This window comes from Marmota flaviventris, chromosome 5 (genome assembly GCF_047511675.1).
Source record: "Marmota flaviventris isolate mMarFla1 chromosome 5, mMarFla1.hap1, whole genome shotgun sequence".
NCBI lineage: Eukaryota > Metazoa > Chordata > Mammalia > Rodentia > Sciuridae > Marmota > Marmota flaviventris.
In genome coordinates this window covers 150431074-150450335 of record NC_092502.1, presented here as the reverse complement: position 1 = coordinate 150450335, position 19262 = coordinate 150431074, and the positions used below count along the sequence as shown (strand labels likewise).

General features: G+C 35.2%; 1 protein-coding gene across 1 annotated transcript in view; it reads left to right on the top strand.

The window, feature by feature from the left end:
* The window catches only part of Plcxd3 (phosphatidylinositol specific phospholipase C X domain containing 3), a 143479-nt gene extending 124468 nt beyond the window's left edge, over positions 1-19011 (top strand). The window contains exon 3 of the mRNA XM_027936191.2: positions 18824-19011. Coding sequence (XP_027791992.1) covers positions 18824-18977 — 154 coding nt within the window. The 3' untranslated portion in view covers positions 18978-19011. The remainder of the gene's footprint in view (positions 1-18823) is intronic.
* The last annotated feature ends 251 nt before the right edge of the window (positions 19012-19262 follow it).

Genomic DNA, 19262 nt, shown 5'->3' with positions numbered 1-19262 from the left:
CAAGAGCATGTGAATATCTCAGAATTTGTGGGGAGATATTTCTCTAAGAGCGACAGCCCTCCTTAGGAGCTATTTTATGTTCACAATGACATTTTTTCATCCTGGACACAATATTTGGAACTTCTGATTGCTTCTTTGCTCCTAAAGCCATGCTTAGCAAACTAACAGCCTCTAATGAGCCCAGCCATGCTTTTAAAAACTAAATCTTGCTTTGGAAATAAAAGACTGAACATAAGAACAATTTCCTGACAATTTAAACAACTACTGGACAAAACTAGGAATCTTCACCTTGCATATGAAGAACTGGCAACATGATGGTATCTTGTACTAACAGTCACTATTGGTTGATGGATGCCAATAAATCATAGAAAATAGAAGTAAATAACTTTATAATAATTTAAGAATTTTGAATTAAATATTTTAGATCAAGCTACTGGATAATTAGAGGAAATACTTGTGTATGTGATTATTATTTGACCTTCTTAGACACTACAATGTTTCACTGCCACGGACAGAACTCAAAATTTTTGTGATTGCTCTCAAAGAGTTGGTTTGTACTCATTCCCAAGTAGTTCTTTTTATGTTGAACAATTTATTTTATTTTATTATTATTTTTTATTTGTTCTCATTAGTCATACATGATAGCAGAATACATTTCAATTTATTGTACACAAATGGAGCACAACTTTTCATTTCTTTGGTTGTACACTATGTAGAGTCACACCACATGTGCAGTCATACATGCACCTGGGGTAATGATATTCATATCTTTCCACCTTAGTTCCTGCTCCATCACCCCTACCCTTCTTTCCCTCCCCTTTACCCAGAGTTTCTCCATTCTCCCCATGCCCCCTCTCCCATTGTGAATGAGCATCCACTTATCAAAGAGAATATTCGGCCTTTTGTTTTGGGGGGATTGTCTTATTTTGCTTAACAGAATATTCTCCAACTCCATCCATTTACCTGCAAATGCCATAATTTTATTCTCTTTTATTGCCAAGTAGAATTCCATTGTGTATATGTACCACAGTTTCTTTATCTATTCATCTATTGAAGGGCATCTAGGTTGCTTGTATAGTTTAGCTATTGTGAATTGAGCTGCTATGAACATTGATGTGACTCTGTCACTATAATATGCTGATTTTAAATCCTTTGGGTATAGACCGAGGAGAAAGATAACTGGGTCAAATGGTGGTTCTATTTCAAGTTTTCTGAGGAATCTCCATACTGCTTTCCATAATGGTTTCACCAATTTATGGTCCCATCAGCAATGTAAGAGTATATATACCATTTACCCCACATCCCGCCAACATTTATTGTTGTTTGTATTCTTGATAATTGCCATTGTGACTAGAGATGAAATCTTGGAGTCATTTTGATTTGCATTTCTCTAATTACTAGATGAGATGAACATTTTTTTCATATATTTGTTGATCTATTATATATCTTCTTCTGAGAAATGTCTGTTTTTCTATATCATGTTGTCTCTATATCTCTCAGTCTTTTTTCTTACCCTATTTGATGATTTTTTTTTTTAGTAACCATGCCTCACATCATCTGTTTGGTCTTGGAACAACTGGACCAATTGCAACTCAGGGCAAAATTGTTACAGAGAAAATAATGAAGCTGAAGGCCAGGATAAGTCTGAATTGGTCTCCAACATCCTCCCCTGACCTCCATCATCATCTTGAGCAAGTTCATGTTGATAACCCCAAGGCATAGATCCTGTGCTTGCCACAGGGACACAGATGTGGCCACATCAATCCTTCTGCCTTTTAAGACCTCGAAGTCCAGTTAGGAAGACTGGCATTGCAATAAGTTGCTTCAGTGTAGTATGATAATCATATAATACAATTCTGTCTAAGGTGCTGTGGAGCTATACAAGTTCAGCAGAAAGAAAAATCCTTTGCCTTGGAGAAAGAAGTTGCTAAAGAACCACAAAACATGATTTAATAAATATCCAGAGCAGACTCAAACTAGCAGGTGGCAAGCTTTGTGATAATGAATCAGAAGTAATTTTAATAGGTGGAGAATTTTCTCTAACTCCCTTTTCTTTTTCTGAGACTTCTTTTCAACAATTAATTTGATTAAGTTCTAAAAGATCTGTTTATTAAAATGAGATATCACCAGATTAATATGGCTGAAATCCACAACATTGACAATACCAACTGTTCCACCAAATATGGAAAAACAGGAACTCTTATTCATTGCTGCTGGAAATGCAAAATGGTACACTTATTTTGGGAGACAGTTTGCAGTTTCGGTTTCTAAAGCTCAGCTTACCATGTGATTCAGTAACTGCACTCATGGGTATTTACTAAAATGAATGGAAAATTTGGTTCACACAAAAACCTGTACATGAATGTTTATAGAAGCTTTGTGCATAAAATTACCAAACTGTGGATGAATCAGTAAGTCATCCTTCAGTAGCTAAATAGATAAGTGAATTCTTACATCCATTGAATGGGATATTATTCAGTAATAAAAATAAATGTGTCACAAAAAGAACTTCAGAAATCTTAAAAGCATATTGATAAGTAAAAAAAAAATACTGAAAAGGCAACTTAGTGTATAATTCTAACTATCTTGCATTTTGGATGAGCCAAAACTATGAAGAGAGTTGGATAGTGGTGATAGTTGTACGACCATTTGAATGTACTTAATACTACAAACTATACATTTAAAATGGTTAATGTTACATAATATACATATATTTTTATCACAACACATAAACATAACCAGACACATACAACTATAGAGACAGTAAAAGACTGGTGATTGTTAGGGGACTAAGAGATGAGAGATGAATAGGTGAAAAACAGAAAATTCAGGTCAATAAAACTATGATAAAGTAATGATGATTCAGGACACTATGTATTTGTCAAAATCTATAAAACCATACAACACATATTTAACCTTAATTCATGCATCACTATTGGTTTATGAAAACATAGCTTACTCTGAAAATATTAGGAAATTTTTCTAAATGATAGAATATTTGAGCAGAAAATTTTCTAGCAAGAATTTAGGAATTTTACTTTTTAGTAATCAGTGGTAATTTATTGCATACAAATACTCTTCTGTTAATTGATATGAGTCACAAGCATCAGTTGCATTTATATTTTTCATATCTAGAATATTTTGTAGACAAACTAATGAATTAAAATAATGTTTTAAAAGCAAAGTAATGATAACTATTGTGAATATAAACTTGTAACAAAATTAATTACTTAAGTGACAAATGGAGATGAGTTTTACCTTCTAGATTAAAATATTTCTTAAATTGATGAATTGACCGTTTGGGTCAGATTTTCATTTTGCTGTGGAAGAAAAAAATCTAAAAAATAAAAATAAAAATTTCTACCTTGTATTTGAATAAGAGCTGAAGAAATCAGAAACCTCAATTATCGAGTCTACTCTTTCTAAAACTATGTTGCATATCTAATGGTAGTCTTGGCACTCAGTTTTGGTCAAATATGTCAATGAATCCCAGAGGCTTGGGAGGCTGAGGCAGGAGGATCCTGAATTCAAATCCAGTCTTAGCAACTTAGCAAGGCTCTACTACAACTCAGTGAGACCCTGTCTCTAAATAGAATATAAAATAGGGCTGGGGATGTGGCTCAGTGGTCCAGTGCCCCTGAGTTTAATCCCTGGTATGTATGTGTGTGTGTGTGTGTGTGTGTGTGTGTGTATTTTAATGAAATATTTTAATGAAATATTGGACAGACTATCTTTTGCCTTCTGTCTTGTGTCCTGGAGATGATTATAAATGCCAGTTTAATGTTTTCTCTTTATGATCAATTTATTATTCATGTTTTAGAAATCATTTTTTAAAACATGCTTATTAATTTAAAAAATCAATTCAGACAGTGTGTTATTCAAAGATTATGTTTTATGGTGAATAGATACTCATAGATGCCACTTAAAATTTAAAATAAATACAAGATGTCAAAAAAATAGTTTTTTGTTATTTATCTTAAAGTAAAATAGAAGACTGAGGTGTAAAAAAATAATAATATTTTCAAGCAAACAAATCATCCAATTCAGCTTAAGTAAGAAAATAACACAATTCATGGAAATGTTTGCCTTCTGTACAGCAAATACAATGGCTGGGCTTTAGGGGAAAATGTTTTAATACGACTGTGACTTGACATAGAAATAGAACAACATTTTCATTAAGATTAGAAAAATGTCAGAATTCACCACTAGCAGGTACCATACTTTATTTTCTCCAGATTTAAGTATATTGGATTTTCAGTGTGACTAAAAATGTCCTCAGTCTAGACATTATGTTATGGCTTTACATTATCTGGATTCGAAGCTCAGGATGTAGATTCAAACCGCGTTTAGTAACACTCATGATGGCACAACGTGAAACTGTCTGTGAGGTTAGACATTCTGTCTCAAGAATTGAATTGGCCATTTAGTTTAGTAAAATGGAAGGCATTTACTTTGCATATAAACAACCTTAGTTTTCCTTTTGCCTAATAGTAATTGATTTTCAAAATATTTGTCAGGTGTATGGAAATGTTTTGTTTAGGCTTCAGATTGATTTTTTTTCCTATTTATATAAAAGTGATTTTTGAAGCCAAACAACTAGATTTCAAGTAATCATAAAATTTTAAGATTGCATAAAAAAAGGACAGTCATTCCATGTAAAAGGAAAAGCATGCTTTTATTTTTATTCTAATTTTCTGTCACCATCAAGGTACGTACAGTAGTCCTCATGTACCTATATACCAAAAGGGGCCCAGAAAGTGGTAAGGACCAGGGCAGGAACAGGTAGAGCTACCTGGGCTCAGCTCTGAGAATCCTACAGGTTGTGTGAAGGTGCAGCAGCTTTGGGAGCATGGGCTTGTTAATGATAGTGAGTTGATAATCATTACATTTTTACATTCTTCTAATGAAAAGGAAACGTACTTGATCTACATTTACATTCAGGTAAGTATAGACTTTTGAGATTGCTGAAATTTTTTTCGGTTTATTGAAATAACTAAATATACTTCAAATTTATTATATACTTACATCACATCTTGATTTCCTAATGCCCTGTGGCAGAGTGAGGCATTTCTGTTCCATACATTTCACAGAGGGGGTCAGTGACTTGCAGACATGGTTCAAATAGGGTTACAACCTTGTATGTATGTATGTATGTATTTTTGCATTACAATTCTTAATACATCTTTATACCTCAATTTATCATCTCTCTGATTGTAAATAATGTATGTTGGCACCAAAATCACATCTTCATATATGTATTTTGTATAATGATGTGTTTTTAGAATGACTTTGCACAGACAGGAAAGATGCGATCCCTTCTGGACATTCACGTCAATATGGAGACATGACACCGATGGTCCTGTCTTCCATGGGAATCCTGTTAGAACCAGGTTTAGAATCAATGATTTATAAATTCTTAAGTTATCTCCTACTGATTGTGCTTTTCACTTAGTTTGACCAGGTATAATGTAACTAAGAAAAACAGACCAGCATCATTGTGAAGCATCATTTGTCATCTGAAATAGCAAAAGCAGACTTCAAAACATGACAAGTATTTTGTCAGCAACACCATTCACATTTATTTAGAATACCTTACTTTGGTGGAACATTAACAGAGATTTCTCTTTTTTTCTTTTATTTCAAAGCCTTTTTATTGCCTAAATTGGAATTGAATGCCAGGAATATAATCAGTTATAAAATACATTCTATTTTTGGTAACTAAGAAAAGTCACAGATTAGAAGATATTTTCAAATGATTTCTGCTTAATGACTTCCAGTGGGACATAAGTTTCTAATAAAATTAGCAACAAAATTCTTTAGTTTTTTTTCCTGCTGACTTAGATTTTAGTTGGAAAGTGTTTATTAATTCTTTCACTTAAAAATAATGCTATCCCTCTGAAACAGTTCCCTGTCAGAGAGACTTTTAGCACTTTAGGAGAAGGCTCTTTATAGGCCATGGCCCCAGCTAGGTTCAGGACTCATAAAAAATGATGAGCACCTGACCCTCACGGTCAGCAGAGACAGTGGTAGCACTGGTGCTACTGTCTGGCTCACCACCGTTTGCAAGGTGAGTCCCTTCCCAATTTGAACCCCGACTCTTGAATGAAAAAGCTTTTAATCTAGCGGTGAAGAATGCATGGGATTTTTAAAAACGGTCCTTTGGGGCTAGAACAGAAAACCTGAGAACACATGGCATTCAAGTTATTTTTACTACTTTTTGTTAATGGATAAAAACGAATATATGCTAGTTGCCTCTAAGATGATTTTGTGATTTCACTGTATTAATTATTCAACTGAGTCATTTAATAATATCTTATTATTCATTTTTAGGATGGTATGTGTGGTCATATATAAATTCAGTTGTAGGCAAATGCACTGATGATATAGGGGTGATTGTGGTACATAACTCTCACTTCATTCCCTAAATTAAACAGCTCCTGATTGTCTCATAAAAGAAATGCTGGGTGGGTGGGTGTGATGCTGGAGTTGTAGCTCGGTGGTAGAGCACTTGCCTTGCAAATGTGAGGCACTGGGTTCAATCCTAGCACCACATAAAAACGAATAAAGGCACTGAATCCATATACAACTAAAAAAAAAAAAATGCTGGGAGAAGGACCCAGGCCAGCAGCATCAATATAAAATCATGCAATTAATACAATGGTAGGTGTGATTCTATAAAACTTAAAAATTAATTGAATTTCCAAAACATGCATACACGTGCAACACAGAGCCTCTTCTCTGAATTTTCAACAGCTTTCTATGGACTCCCCAGAAGGCTCCTGTGGCATTCTCCATGACTAGTGACTTTCCTCCTATTCCAACGAGAATCAAGCCTATCGCAACTTTAAAAAAATAAAAATAAAAACAGAATTGAGTATGGCCTACTACAATGGAAATATTTTATTTTAGCCTTTTGGGATAATTTTTATAGCATTATAGATTAATGGAAAAAAAGATTTAATTAAGGAAAAAGTGTGGAGAGAGTTCTTTAGGGACTACTTTTTCTAATTATCTTCTAAAACATAATAGATACAGTTGTTGATAATACTTCTCTTTTACATAGCATATTTTATAGGTAATGACCTTTAGAATAAATGCTAGTTAATTAAGACTATAAAGTGTGCACCAGCCCTGAGGAAGGGCAGCATTATTGTCTTTACCTCACCTTGGAAATCCTACTTCTGTATTTGTTAAGAGCAAATTCAGTCTCACAGCTGTATAACTTTCACCACCAAATATTCATATGCATATATGATTCTAAATTTCAAAAAAAAGAATTATAATTACTCACATAATTTCTCTGTATCCACTGACATCTTCACTGGAAATCAATTCAGAGAATGTTTACCTGGAAAACTATGATCCCTGACAATATCATTGCTACTACCAGCTGGAATGTAACCTGCAAGAGGTTACAAACTATTCTTCATTTGTTTCATTCCTGTTTCCAGCTACTATTCAGCCTTGGACTTGGACTTGGACTACTTGGATTACTCTCCAGGGCTTTTTTTTTCTTTTTTTTAAACAGTTTTGGTGGGATCTCAGTTCCTGCATGCTATAAAACCTCTTTAGGAGCAGAGAGATGATTCTCTGAGCTAGAGACAGAAGAATATGTAAGATAACAAGCATATGGGGACTCATCTAAGGTGGAACTGCTTCCCATTAACTCCTTCCTGTAGTACTGCCTAATACATGCCTGCTCCCTTCAGAATAAATCCAAGAAAAGGGTGATCATGGAACTACTGGAAAATGTTAATAGAGAAATTGTAAATAATCATCATCTTCGTCATCGTCATCGTCATCATCATCATTTGTGGCCATAATCATAATAACAGAACCAGAATGAGGTTCTTTTGAATCATTTATGACAGTAGATACTCTGTTATACTCTACACTCATATTAGAAAAATTATGTTATTTTGGGTGGTATCCTTTTTTTGAGAATGTATAAGTAGAGTTCTCAAAATAGACTGACAAAAGTAATAAGAAGGTTCTAAGCTGAATTATGTAAGAAAAAGAGGAGGGAGAAGGGGAGATACACATAGTAGGGATATATGAATGATAATCATTTTCATATGTTTAAAGGAATATTGTGTTGAAGAAGAATAGACATATTCAGGATGAATCTAAATGAGACTACTGGATGGTCAGAAAGAACCTTCTAAGAATAGAAGGAGTCCAAATGTGAGAAGGTCAAATTCAAGCAGCTGTAAGAGTTCTAAGACCCTGAAATAAATGTCATAGTCAATCCATTGAAAAGGATGCTGGACTGGAACATTTTCAGAACAGTGTTCTGTAGGACATGAAGTCTAAAAGATGTCCACTGGTAGTTTGTGAGTTTGGGTATGTGCGTCCACACATACATGTATGTTAGCAAGGGTGGTAATGGTGGTGATGTTCCTAGATCGCATAAGTTTGGGTAACAGCTTACAAATGGAGAAGTTCATTCTTAAATCTAGGCTCTCTCAATATCCTTAATATGACAATAGAGTTGGTATGCCATTGTATGTATTGTGAACAGTAAGGAGTTTCAACATTCCCTAAACTTATTTGGCAAAGAAAATATTTTGCCTTGAGAATATCTTCTAGAATCTCATAAGACTTTGTTTTTCTATGAAATTTGGCTTAGGAAACAGTATTTGTAGAGAATTTTATTCATCACTTATGAATTCTTAAGGATGTTTTCAAACCTGATGTTCTCTGTCACTTTTCTTTTTCTTCTTTTAAATTTTTATTTGTTCTTTTTGAGTTATATATGACAGTAGAGTCTATTTTGATACATTTATACAAACATGGAGTCTCTGTCACTTTTCTAAGCTATCAAGGAAGATACAGGAAGAGGGTGGTATCTATATGATTTTTCAATACTTGTTGTATATTATTAAGTTCCCAGGAATTTTCCATATTGCCAAAAAAATGCAAAAGTGGTCAAACAATTTTAAAAGTATCAGGTTTATCCACAAGATAAAACCAATACACCAACACAACAGAAAGTACTCTTTTAAGTCAGATGAAGTGACTTAAAATTTTGCTATCTTCTGGTCCTATTAAGAGACTCTAACTTTCAAAGTCTACCGTCTGGAGAAAATCAAAGAATTAACAGTATAATGAATATTATTTTCTTATATGACAGATGATATATTCTTTTATCCTATGCACCTGCAGTTGCTGCTGACGAAAAGGGAAAAGGCCAAAGAAATTACCCCTGATAATTGCACATGATTACACAGCCTCACAGACAAACTAACACATTAACACCTGGGGTATTCAGATCAAATTAAAGCCAGCTTATTTTCACTTCTGCCTGTTAGCACTTTCTCTAAGGAATATAAAATTTCAGAATTTGGCTTTTTTAATTGAACATTGATTTGGATGCTATAAGCATGCTTATCTTTGAAAGGCCATGTCAGGGACATGGAGTTGCAGCAGAGAGTACTAGGCACAAACTCTCTGCTGGGCACTTTGGACTAGAGTAACCATGGCAGATATTTCCTTTAGAAGTAAGTTTAGATTTCTGAGCCTTTTTTACATTATTCATAACTTAATGGTATCCAGAGGGAAATCCTGGCAAAAAACCTGAAATAATACTCTGTGGTCACTGCCAATAATATCTAGTTTTGGCAGCCTTTCTGCTTCACCAGATAAAACAGATGACCCAACATGAATCTGTGCTGTCCACCACACTGAGCATAAATGCAATATCTCTCAGGTGACCTTTCCCCAGAATACTCTTAAATTAACTGAAGACATCTCCTGGTTTCATTTTGGACATGCAAGAGTGTTGTTAACTTCTCTACCTCACTAAGTTTATCAAAGGCCACTCTTGATTCCTACTATGTATGAAGGAAAACTTTTATGCTCACAGAATCTCCTGCTATCTAAACTGGGGAGTTATCTCCAGGAAGGGTGTGACCCTCTTCGGGTGAAGTGGCTCTCTTTGGCTAAGGCAGTTGTTGGACAGAAACCTAGCAGGGAGTTGACACCAGAAACACTCCATTATACCAGAAGCTGGTATAATGAGCATTGTGGATCCAGAAAAGAGGATGTGGGTGTTCACCCCAGCAGTCACCACACATCTGAGTATAGAGGGACTTGTGTCAATCACCTGCCTTAACATCACTCCACACTAATAAAAAGAAGGTTTCTTCATTTAATTACTGCCTACTATGAGTGAGACACTTCAGATAGTAACACTAATCATGGAGTACTAACTAACTATCAGTGAGTTTTTGTGTCTCAGGCATTATGCTAAATTTCATGAGCATGTTATTTCATTTATTTTTCACAATCTGCACTTATTTTCTTTACATGAGTGAGGAAATGGAAGGAAGGGAAAGCAAGTTACTTGAGAGTGTAAAAGTGCACATGAGAGTGTCAGAATCTTAATTTGGACAGGTTGCTCTGAGGGCCTCACTTGTAACTGCTAAGCTCCTCCAACTTTTTTTTTTGTATTTTTATTATTATGGTTTTATTCTTACATACTATGAAGCATGTATGGTTACTAACCTCACTTTACAATGAGAAAAGTGAGCATGGGAGGTTAAGTCATCTTCCAGGTATCACATGGTATTATAACACAAATAGGGCTCTGATTCCTAGGCTGCTGCTCTTGCTGTTGCCCCTATGTTGATTGTAGGGTGTCCACTGAAACTCAACAATGCTCACTTAACTTACGAGTCTGTGGAGAGTGGTTTTCATTTAGCTTCATAGATTTGTCAGAATCCGTGAAATATATTCTTTGGAACTGGAATGTGTGAAAGTCTGGCAGCCAGTTCATGAGGCCAAAGGAGGCTTCATGAACATCTCCATTTCCAGTGCTTTCAGGCAAGAGGATTCAGAGCAACGAAGCACTTTCTATTTTCAGTAGTTCAGGTAATTCTGGAATTAATTCCATAGCCAAGGCAGGAACCATGTCTGATTCATTCCTGTGTGCTCTCTGACAACTACCATATAATAGGCACTCACTAAAAATTTACTGTAGACCATATAAGAGAAAATGTGAATGCCACTCAGACAAGTAGTTCCCAAAGACCTCTCACTATTGACCCTATAGGGTTCTATAGAACCCTCTCTTTTTAGTAAATGAATATTCTATAAGTAATACTTTATATTCTCATTGTTAAAATTAAAGACATATAGGATCCACTAGAACTTCCAATAAGCAACAGATAGTAAATACCAAACCTGAAATGAGGTTCTAGCACTTCCATCTTTATTGTAGCACTTTCCATAATAGCCAAGACATAGAATCAACCACGATGTTCACTGATGGTAGAATGAATAAACAAAACATGCTTTATATAAATGCAATGGAAAATATATCGGCTTTTTATAAAAAAAGAATGAAAACTTGGCTTTTGTGGCAAAATGGATGGAACTAAAAGACTTTATGTTAAGTGAGATAATTTGGACACAGAAAGACAAATATACTGCATGATCTTTCTCATATAGAGAATCTAAAAAAAAGATGATTTCAAAGTAGAAGGAAATAGAATAATGGTAATTAGAGGCTGGGAAGATAGATACAAGGCAGAAATAGATAATGGGGACCAAAACACACTTATATAGGAGGAATAAGTTGTCATATTCTTCAACACAGTGAGGTGGCTATAGGTCATAATCATCTATTATGAATTTGAGAAGAACTGGAAGAGAGGCAAATGAAGTTTTAAACAGAGAAATGATAACAGAAATGGAAATGTTACACACTCTGATTTGATCAGTGGACTCCAGATATACATATTAAACTACAACACTGTATCCCACAAATATGTACAAATGTTACATCTTAATTAAAAAGGAAAACTAAAACTAAAAATTGAATTGATAAAAGCAGCATTTTAGTTTACTCATGTGACAACAGACTGTGGGTAATTGATTTCTGCATACCTTTCCATATTACTGCCTCTGATATTCCTAGGTCCCTGGTCCTCAACTTGGGAACACTGGAGAACCAAGGGATAAACCCAGATAGTCCTTGAGATGCTTGTTCCAAGCACACCCAGAAATGTCAAAATCTCTTTTTAGCACAAGCTCAGCAGCAGCTCTTTCTTAGCAAATGGAAATCTTTCTAAAGAGGAGAAAGGATGGACAGGTGCTAGCAGATAGAAGATATCATCTTGTGCACTGAGGAAGAAATTGCTTGTGTGCATCCAGTACCCAAATTCCCTGTACGTTTGCATTGAGTGAGGGGTTATTGGTTCTGAGGAAGAGACTGTGAAGTGAGAACACTTGATCCCCCACAGAAGTGCTCATTATGTTGAGATTCTACCTTTGAAAGAAAACCCATTATCTGTCTCCTGGCAATCTAAATCTTGTTAATGTATCCAAGGGTCTCCTTGTTTAGAATTTGCAAAGCTTTCTTTCTTCCTTGGTTCCCTTGGAAATTCAGCAGATAGAACAGTCTTTGCACGCCAGGAGGCCCTGTCACAGGGCTGGCTGTGCTCACATTCTGCTTCCTGGCAGGGTGCATGACTCATTCTGAAACACTGCCTTGGAGCAAAGGAAGAGCCCGAGGACACAGTACATTTTATAAACTCTCAACACCATGTTTCTAGAGTTTATATGATCTTATTTTAATTGAAAATGGATTTTTAACTGTTTCTCTAGCCACAAGAAGATGGATTGTTGTCATTGTCATCAAAGAAAATGAATGGTCTGTTTTGCTTTGAGTTGATTAAAATATTTAAAAAGTGCGTAGTCATGACCAAGTTCAAATATCCTGTTTGTGAAGCATTTTTTTTAAATCCCTCCTTGATTTCTTCTAAGCATAGTGAATTATTTTATCAGCTATGCTTCCATAGAAAACTACAATCACATCTATTGCACCATATTATATTGTCATGATTGGTTTATGTTTATCTTGTTTGTTGACTTTGAGACACATGAGTTCTGGATTTCTAGTTCAAAATTTGAGTTCAACATGTATGCTGTTTTCCTTTTGAGTTCCGGGGATTGTTGTAGGTATATGGAACTTGTTGATGACTATGATATGATCTTTTTTTGGTGAGCTGTTTCTAGAAAGTACTGAAAGAAATAAGAACGGAAATGGACAATGCCAATGTCATATGTGGAACAATACTTAAAGAACAATACTTAAAGAGTTCATCACTTTTAAAATGAGCATAATGAAGGTTAAGACTCTTTAAGACTTTAATACTTAAAGAACAACACTTAAAGAAAATTGAACAGAATACATAAAGGAAAGGGTTCTTTATCAGATAGGAGGGACTGAGATTTTTCCTAATCTAAATCTTAAAAGTCAGGCAGAAATTAGGTCAATAATATTGCTGGAAGAAGGAATCATATTTCACATAGAGGAAAAGTAGGAAAAAAAGTAAAGGCATGAAACCATAGGTGCACTTGGGGGGAAAAATACAAGAATTTCAGTATTTTTGGAGAAAAAAAATAGGTAGGAATAAACAATACATGATGCCAAAGAGAGCTATTTGTGGCAGCTGATATGATGGAGATAAGGAATTGACTTGTGCTGTAGAGAAGGGAGTTGGCTGCAGAGAAGGGAGAAGACTTTCTGTTTTTTAATGCAGAGCAATCATAATGCTCAGATGTATTTGAGGAAGATTATTTTGACTATAGTGTATTAAAGGCATGAATAGCAATATGGGGATAAGACTGTGACAGATCTCAAAGAGAGATGAGGATTTGAGCTCTGGGATGGCTAACAGGAGCTACAAGTAACACCCTGTTTTCCACAGTTATGCAATACATCTTTGTTGGTTGGATGGATAGATTAATGGATGGGTCATTCTAAAATGTTAAATGTTAATTCTCAACTGGTTTGTCCTTGCAAGGGGATGGACGTTTGTGTGCCCCCAAATTTCCCATGTTAAAATTTCATTACTCCAAGGTAAAGCCTTTAGAAGTCATTAGATCTTGAGGGTGGAACCCTCATAAATGGCACAAGTCCCATTATAACAGAGGCCACTAAAGCTTATTTGACCTTTTACCACCAGAGGGCACAGAAATCAGGAAATGAGCCCTCATCAGCACCTGAATCTGTCAGCACCTTGATCTTGGACTTTCCAGTCCTCAAAACTATGAAAAATAATTCTGTTGTTTTATATCACCCCGAACTGACTAAAAAAGATCTCATACCATGAAAATTGTGACATTGGTAACATTTTTTTTTATCACAATCAGAATGAACTTGTCATTTCTTCCTAATTCTCTGTTCAGCGCTAAGTATAATTGAGAACTTGTCAACTAGCTGTAAAATCATGCATTCTTGTTTTGGATACTGGGGAATGTATTCAGGGGCACTCAACCACTGCATTGAGCCACATCCCCAGCCCTATCTTGTATTTTATTTAGAGACAGGGTTTCACTGAATTACTTAGCACCTCATTTTTGCTGAGGTTGGCTTTGAACTCATGATCCTCCTGCCTCATCTTCCAAAGCTGCTGTGATCACAAGCATGCACAATGTGAAATCCTGCATTCTTATTAGAAAAATTGGCCTCTGTGGGACAGAAACTGGTTCTTGTGAAAGCTAGTTAAAATTTACATAGGTATATATGTATGTGTATACATAAGTATATGTACATGCATATGCATACACATACATATATGACATATATATGTATGTGACATATATGTCACAGATAAACAGTATTAAAGTACAGATATATAAACAGAATAAACAAATATGCAATATATCTGTGGTATTAAACTATCATGAAGGTTGAGGTTGTGGCTCAGCAGTAGAGTGCTTGCCTAGCACGTGTGAGGCTCTGGGTTTGATCCTCAGCACCACATAAAAGAAATAAAGGTATTGTTTCCAACTACAATAAAAAAATAAATATTAAAAAAAGTATCATGAAAGAGGAGGAAAAATAGGAAAAAAATATCTAAAACACTCCCTGGTGGGAACAATGAAAAGGAATTAAGAAATGCTACTTGAAGTAAATGTTCAATGACATTTGCTAGTTTCATCCAGCACAGTAAGTACTTTTCTTTAACATAATCCTACTTCTGAGTATTAGAGAGTCAACTGGGCACAATTGCTTGTTTTGTTTTTGTGTCATATTGACTTAGGAAAATAAGTCTGCACAGAAAATAGAAATATTCCGATGACTCAGAGGAATAATATTTTAAGTGTAATTCTCATATTTCATCTGAGGACTACACACTCTTCCAAAAGAACATTTCATCATTCCTCCAAGCAATATATTTTACAGAGAAACAGAAAAGAGCACTCTTAGTTTCTCTTAACCTGTCTCCATGGGGATAACAATTAATTGTTCTAAATTCAGGCCTGGGAATTTTAATCTCAGAGTAGTAGAGAGCATCTGTGGAGCTCTTTCTGCAGTAGCCATGGCTCTCAGGTGAGGATTGCCTAGAAATCTCTGGCGACCTGGTACCCAAGGATGAATGAGCCACTCAGTAAAGGTCCATGTAGAATCAGTGTTGTCCTCAATGTCACTCTTACCTCCTCTCTCACTACTCAAGGCAAGTTGTCTGTTGTAAAACACTTCTCCTGGGAAATGCACTGGTTGTTAAGATGGTTTCCAAAGGATAACTGCCTTTTCTCAAATGCAAAGGTGATGCTACATTCACAACAGAAAACTCATCTGTTGTAGCAAGTCCAGAAGAGAAAGTAATGGAATTCAAACATGAGTGATTACACACATGGCAATAGCATCTGTCTTTCCAATGAATTTGAATACACTTGTGTCTGTGCTCCAGAGATACAGATTTCTCATTTTAAGATAGAATTCTCTTCTGGAACTCTTCCTGTGAGAACATTTCCCCACCCACCCCCATCTATGTTCTGAAGGCACTGAGCCTTTTAGATCCATATTATGCCCTTTTAGAAGCAATGGTACCCTCTTCAATTGGTTTCTAATGGGAAAATACATATGCTAAAAAATATGGATCAGAATTTTTCAAGGTATCACCCATAGGGTCCATGTAGTCCAACATAATTGTCCCAGTTTCACCTGCATGGGTTGAGTTTGATAGATATGCTTTCTGATAACAGGAGAAATGCACATGGATTGCATTCCATGTTTAAACCCCACTGGTCTCTTTTAAGCTTGAAAATGAGCATTACCTCATTCTTTCCTTGATTTCATGACCTTATGTCCTCCTGAATTTTCTCCTACTTTCATGCTTAACTTCTTCTTCCTTATTGACTCAAGATTTCTGCCCATCTCTTAAATGCTGTTGTCTTCAAATTTTCTCTTTTTTCTCCTTCTACAAAATATTTTGAAATGATCTTATCCACCAAATTTCTCTATATGTAATGGCTTCTGACCAGGTCTTTTCCCTAAATATCAGACCTTCATTTAACAGCCACTTGAGATATCAACTCATGTGTTCCCAAATTCTCAAAATCAATGTCTCTCACTGAGCTTATCACACCTGCTGGAGAGCCATCACCCCTATCTTTCCCAAGATTAATGGATAATGTACATGCCAAAATTTTGCTAGAAGTCTAGGTAAAATCCATGGCCTCTTTCTCCCTTTCCATCTATATCCAATCACACACCAAATGTCCCTTTCACATATATTCACTATTGCTAATACAATTCAGTTTACCATTATCTTTAGCCTGCATGAATTTATCAGCCCCTTAACTATTTTATTGTTTAGCTTATACATAAAATTGTACACATTTATGGGGTACAAGGTGATGCTTCAATATACATATACATTATGTGATGTGCAGATGAGAATAAACATATCTATCTCTTCAATATCTTTTACCATTTATTTATGGAGAAAACAGTCAAATCCTTTCCTGTAGCATTTTTTGAAATACACAATGTATTATCATTATCTACAGTCACCTTACTATGTGTTAGAACATCAGAACTTCTTTCTCCTAACTAACTATAACTTAGTGCCCACTGATTAACTTTTCCCCATCCCCACTGCTCCCATATTCTCCCAGCCTCTGGTATATGTAATGGCTCTACCATCAACTTACATAAGATTACCTTCTTCAGATTCCACATGTGAATGCGATTTTCATGTGGTATTGTTCTTCTGTGCCTGGATTATTTCACTTACAATGATCTCTAGTTCCATCCCTATCATTGCGAATGACAAGATTTTATTCTTTCTTATGAACAAACAGTATTCCATTCTGTACACATTTGCTTTATCCAGTCATCTCTTGATGGACACTTGAGTTGTTTCCACTCTTGGTTTTTGTGAATAGTGCTGGGCAAGCGCAGTTGACTCTTCAATATAATATCACTGAATGGTATGGTCTTACTGTTTTTAATTTTTTTCAGGAAACTCCATTTTGTTTTCCATAATAGTTATACTAACTTTCGTTCCCACCAACAGTGTGCAGGCATTCCCTTTTTCTCTATATACTTGCCAGCCCTTGTTATCTTGTGTGTGTGTGTGTGTGTGTGTGTGTGTTTGCACCTATGCATGCACATGCACTGGGGAATAAATTCAGGGCTTCACACATGCAAAGCAAGTGCTCTAGCATGGAGCTACATCTCCAGTCTGTATCTTTTTGTTAATAGGCATTCTATCAAGAGTGAGGTGATATCTCATTATGGCTTTAACTTGCTTTTCCCTGGTGATTAGTGATGTTAAACACATTTTTATATGCCTTCAGCCATTCGTACATATTCTTTAAGGTCTGTTACTCATTTTAAAATCAAATTATTTGTTTTTTGTGGGTTTTTTGTTTTACTATTGTAATGTGTGTATTATTTGTATATTTTTAATATTAATCCCTTGTCAGATATATAGTTTGCAAATATTTTCTCCCATTCTGAAGGTTGTTTCTTTGCTCTGTTAATTTTTTTTTCTTAATGGTGCAGAAGATTGATATAATCCCATTTATTTATTTTTACTTCCAGGAAAGAAATCTCTTTCCAAAAAAAATCTTTTTTATTCTAACGTTTGGAACCGGTTTTGTATGTTTTCTTCTAGTAGTTTTCTTTTATCTAGTATTTTTATAGTTTCAAGTCTTACATTTAGATCTTTAACTCATTTTGTGTTGATTTTTATAAGAAGAGATACAGATCTGGCATTGTTCTTCTGCATGTGGATATCCCATTCTCCTACCACCATTAACTGAAAAAAAAATCCTTTCTCCAATGCATGTTCTTAACACTTTTTTAAAAAAAAATCATTTGGCTTTAGATGCATGAATTTATTTCTAGGCTTTCTTTTCTGTTCCACTGGCCTATGTGATTTATTATTATTATTATTTTTACCAAGACCATGCTGTTTTGATTATTATAGCTTCATAGCATGGCTTTCTTCTCTTTCTTTTTTTTTTCTCTTTCTTCTCTCTCCAGTATTGCTCCTGTAACTGTTATATAATTTCTTCAGGATCCTTAACTCATCATTTTCTCTTCTCCACTAATCACTTATCTCTCATTTCCTCTTCATGTCTTCCAGGAATTTAATGTTCAAGTGTATTTCATTAAATTTTATTAATATACCATCATCTCTCTTGTCTTAGTTTTTTTATGCTTTCATCATGGAGAGCTCTCTTCCTGCCACCCTCAGGACACAGCAGATTTCACTCCAGTATGCTGTCATAGTACACACCGTCACTAACATCAGTAACATGGCTGTTTGCATCCCCTATTCCTAAGCATATATCATGCTCCTGTCAATGAAGGAAAAATGCATTAGAGCAACCAGGCAAGAAAAAAAAGTAAAGGACATCCAAATGGGAGAAGATGAAGTCAAATTGTCACATTTTCCACATAATTTGGAACATTTACTTTAAAAAATTAGAAAATTAAAGAGAAGCCTGAGAATTATAGACCTTGGGAGATAATATCTTGCTTTCTGTGACTTCTCTCTCTCTTTTTCTTTCTCAGAGCTCTTCCTGCCATGATGCAATGGGTCCGCACGCAGAAGCCAGGAGAGAGTGGCATCAATATTGTCACTGCCGATTTTGTAGAACTTGGTGATTTTATCAGCACTGTCATAAAGCTCAACTATATCTTTGATGAAGGTGAAGCCAACACTTGATAGTACTATTTGGAGTGGCCATGAATAAGATAGAGAAGACTCATTGTATTAGGTGTATTATCTGTAAACACTCTGATTTTCCTTTTCCACTGAGTCTTGGAAAGGATTAGGGCTTGTAGTGGGTGGGGAAAAGGGGAAATCATTTCTTCAGTGATTATGTCACAATCTACTATAAATATTTCATTTCCTATTTGATGAGCAAAATCTACTTCTAGTGTTAGGGATAAAAAAGTATAGTGAATTTTGTTTTTTGAAATTAGTCTTTTAACGTACAACTCATGAGTG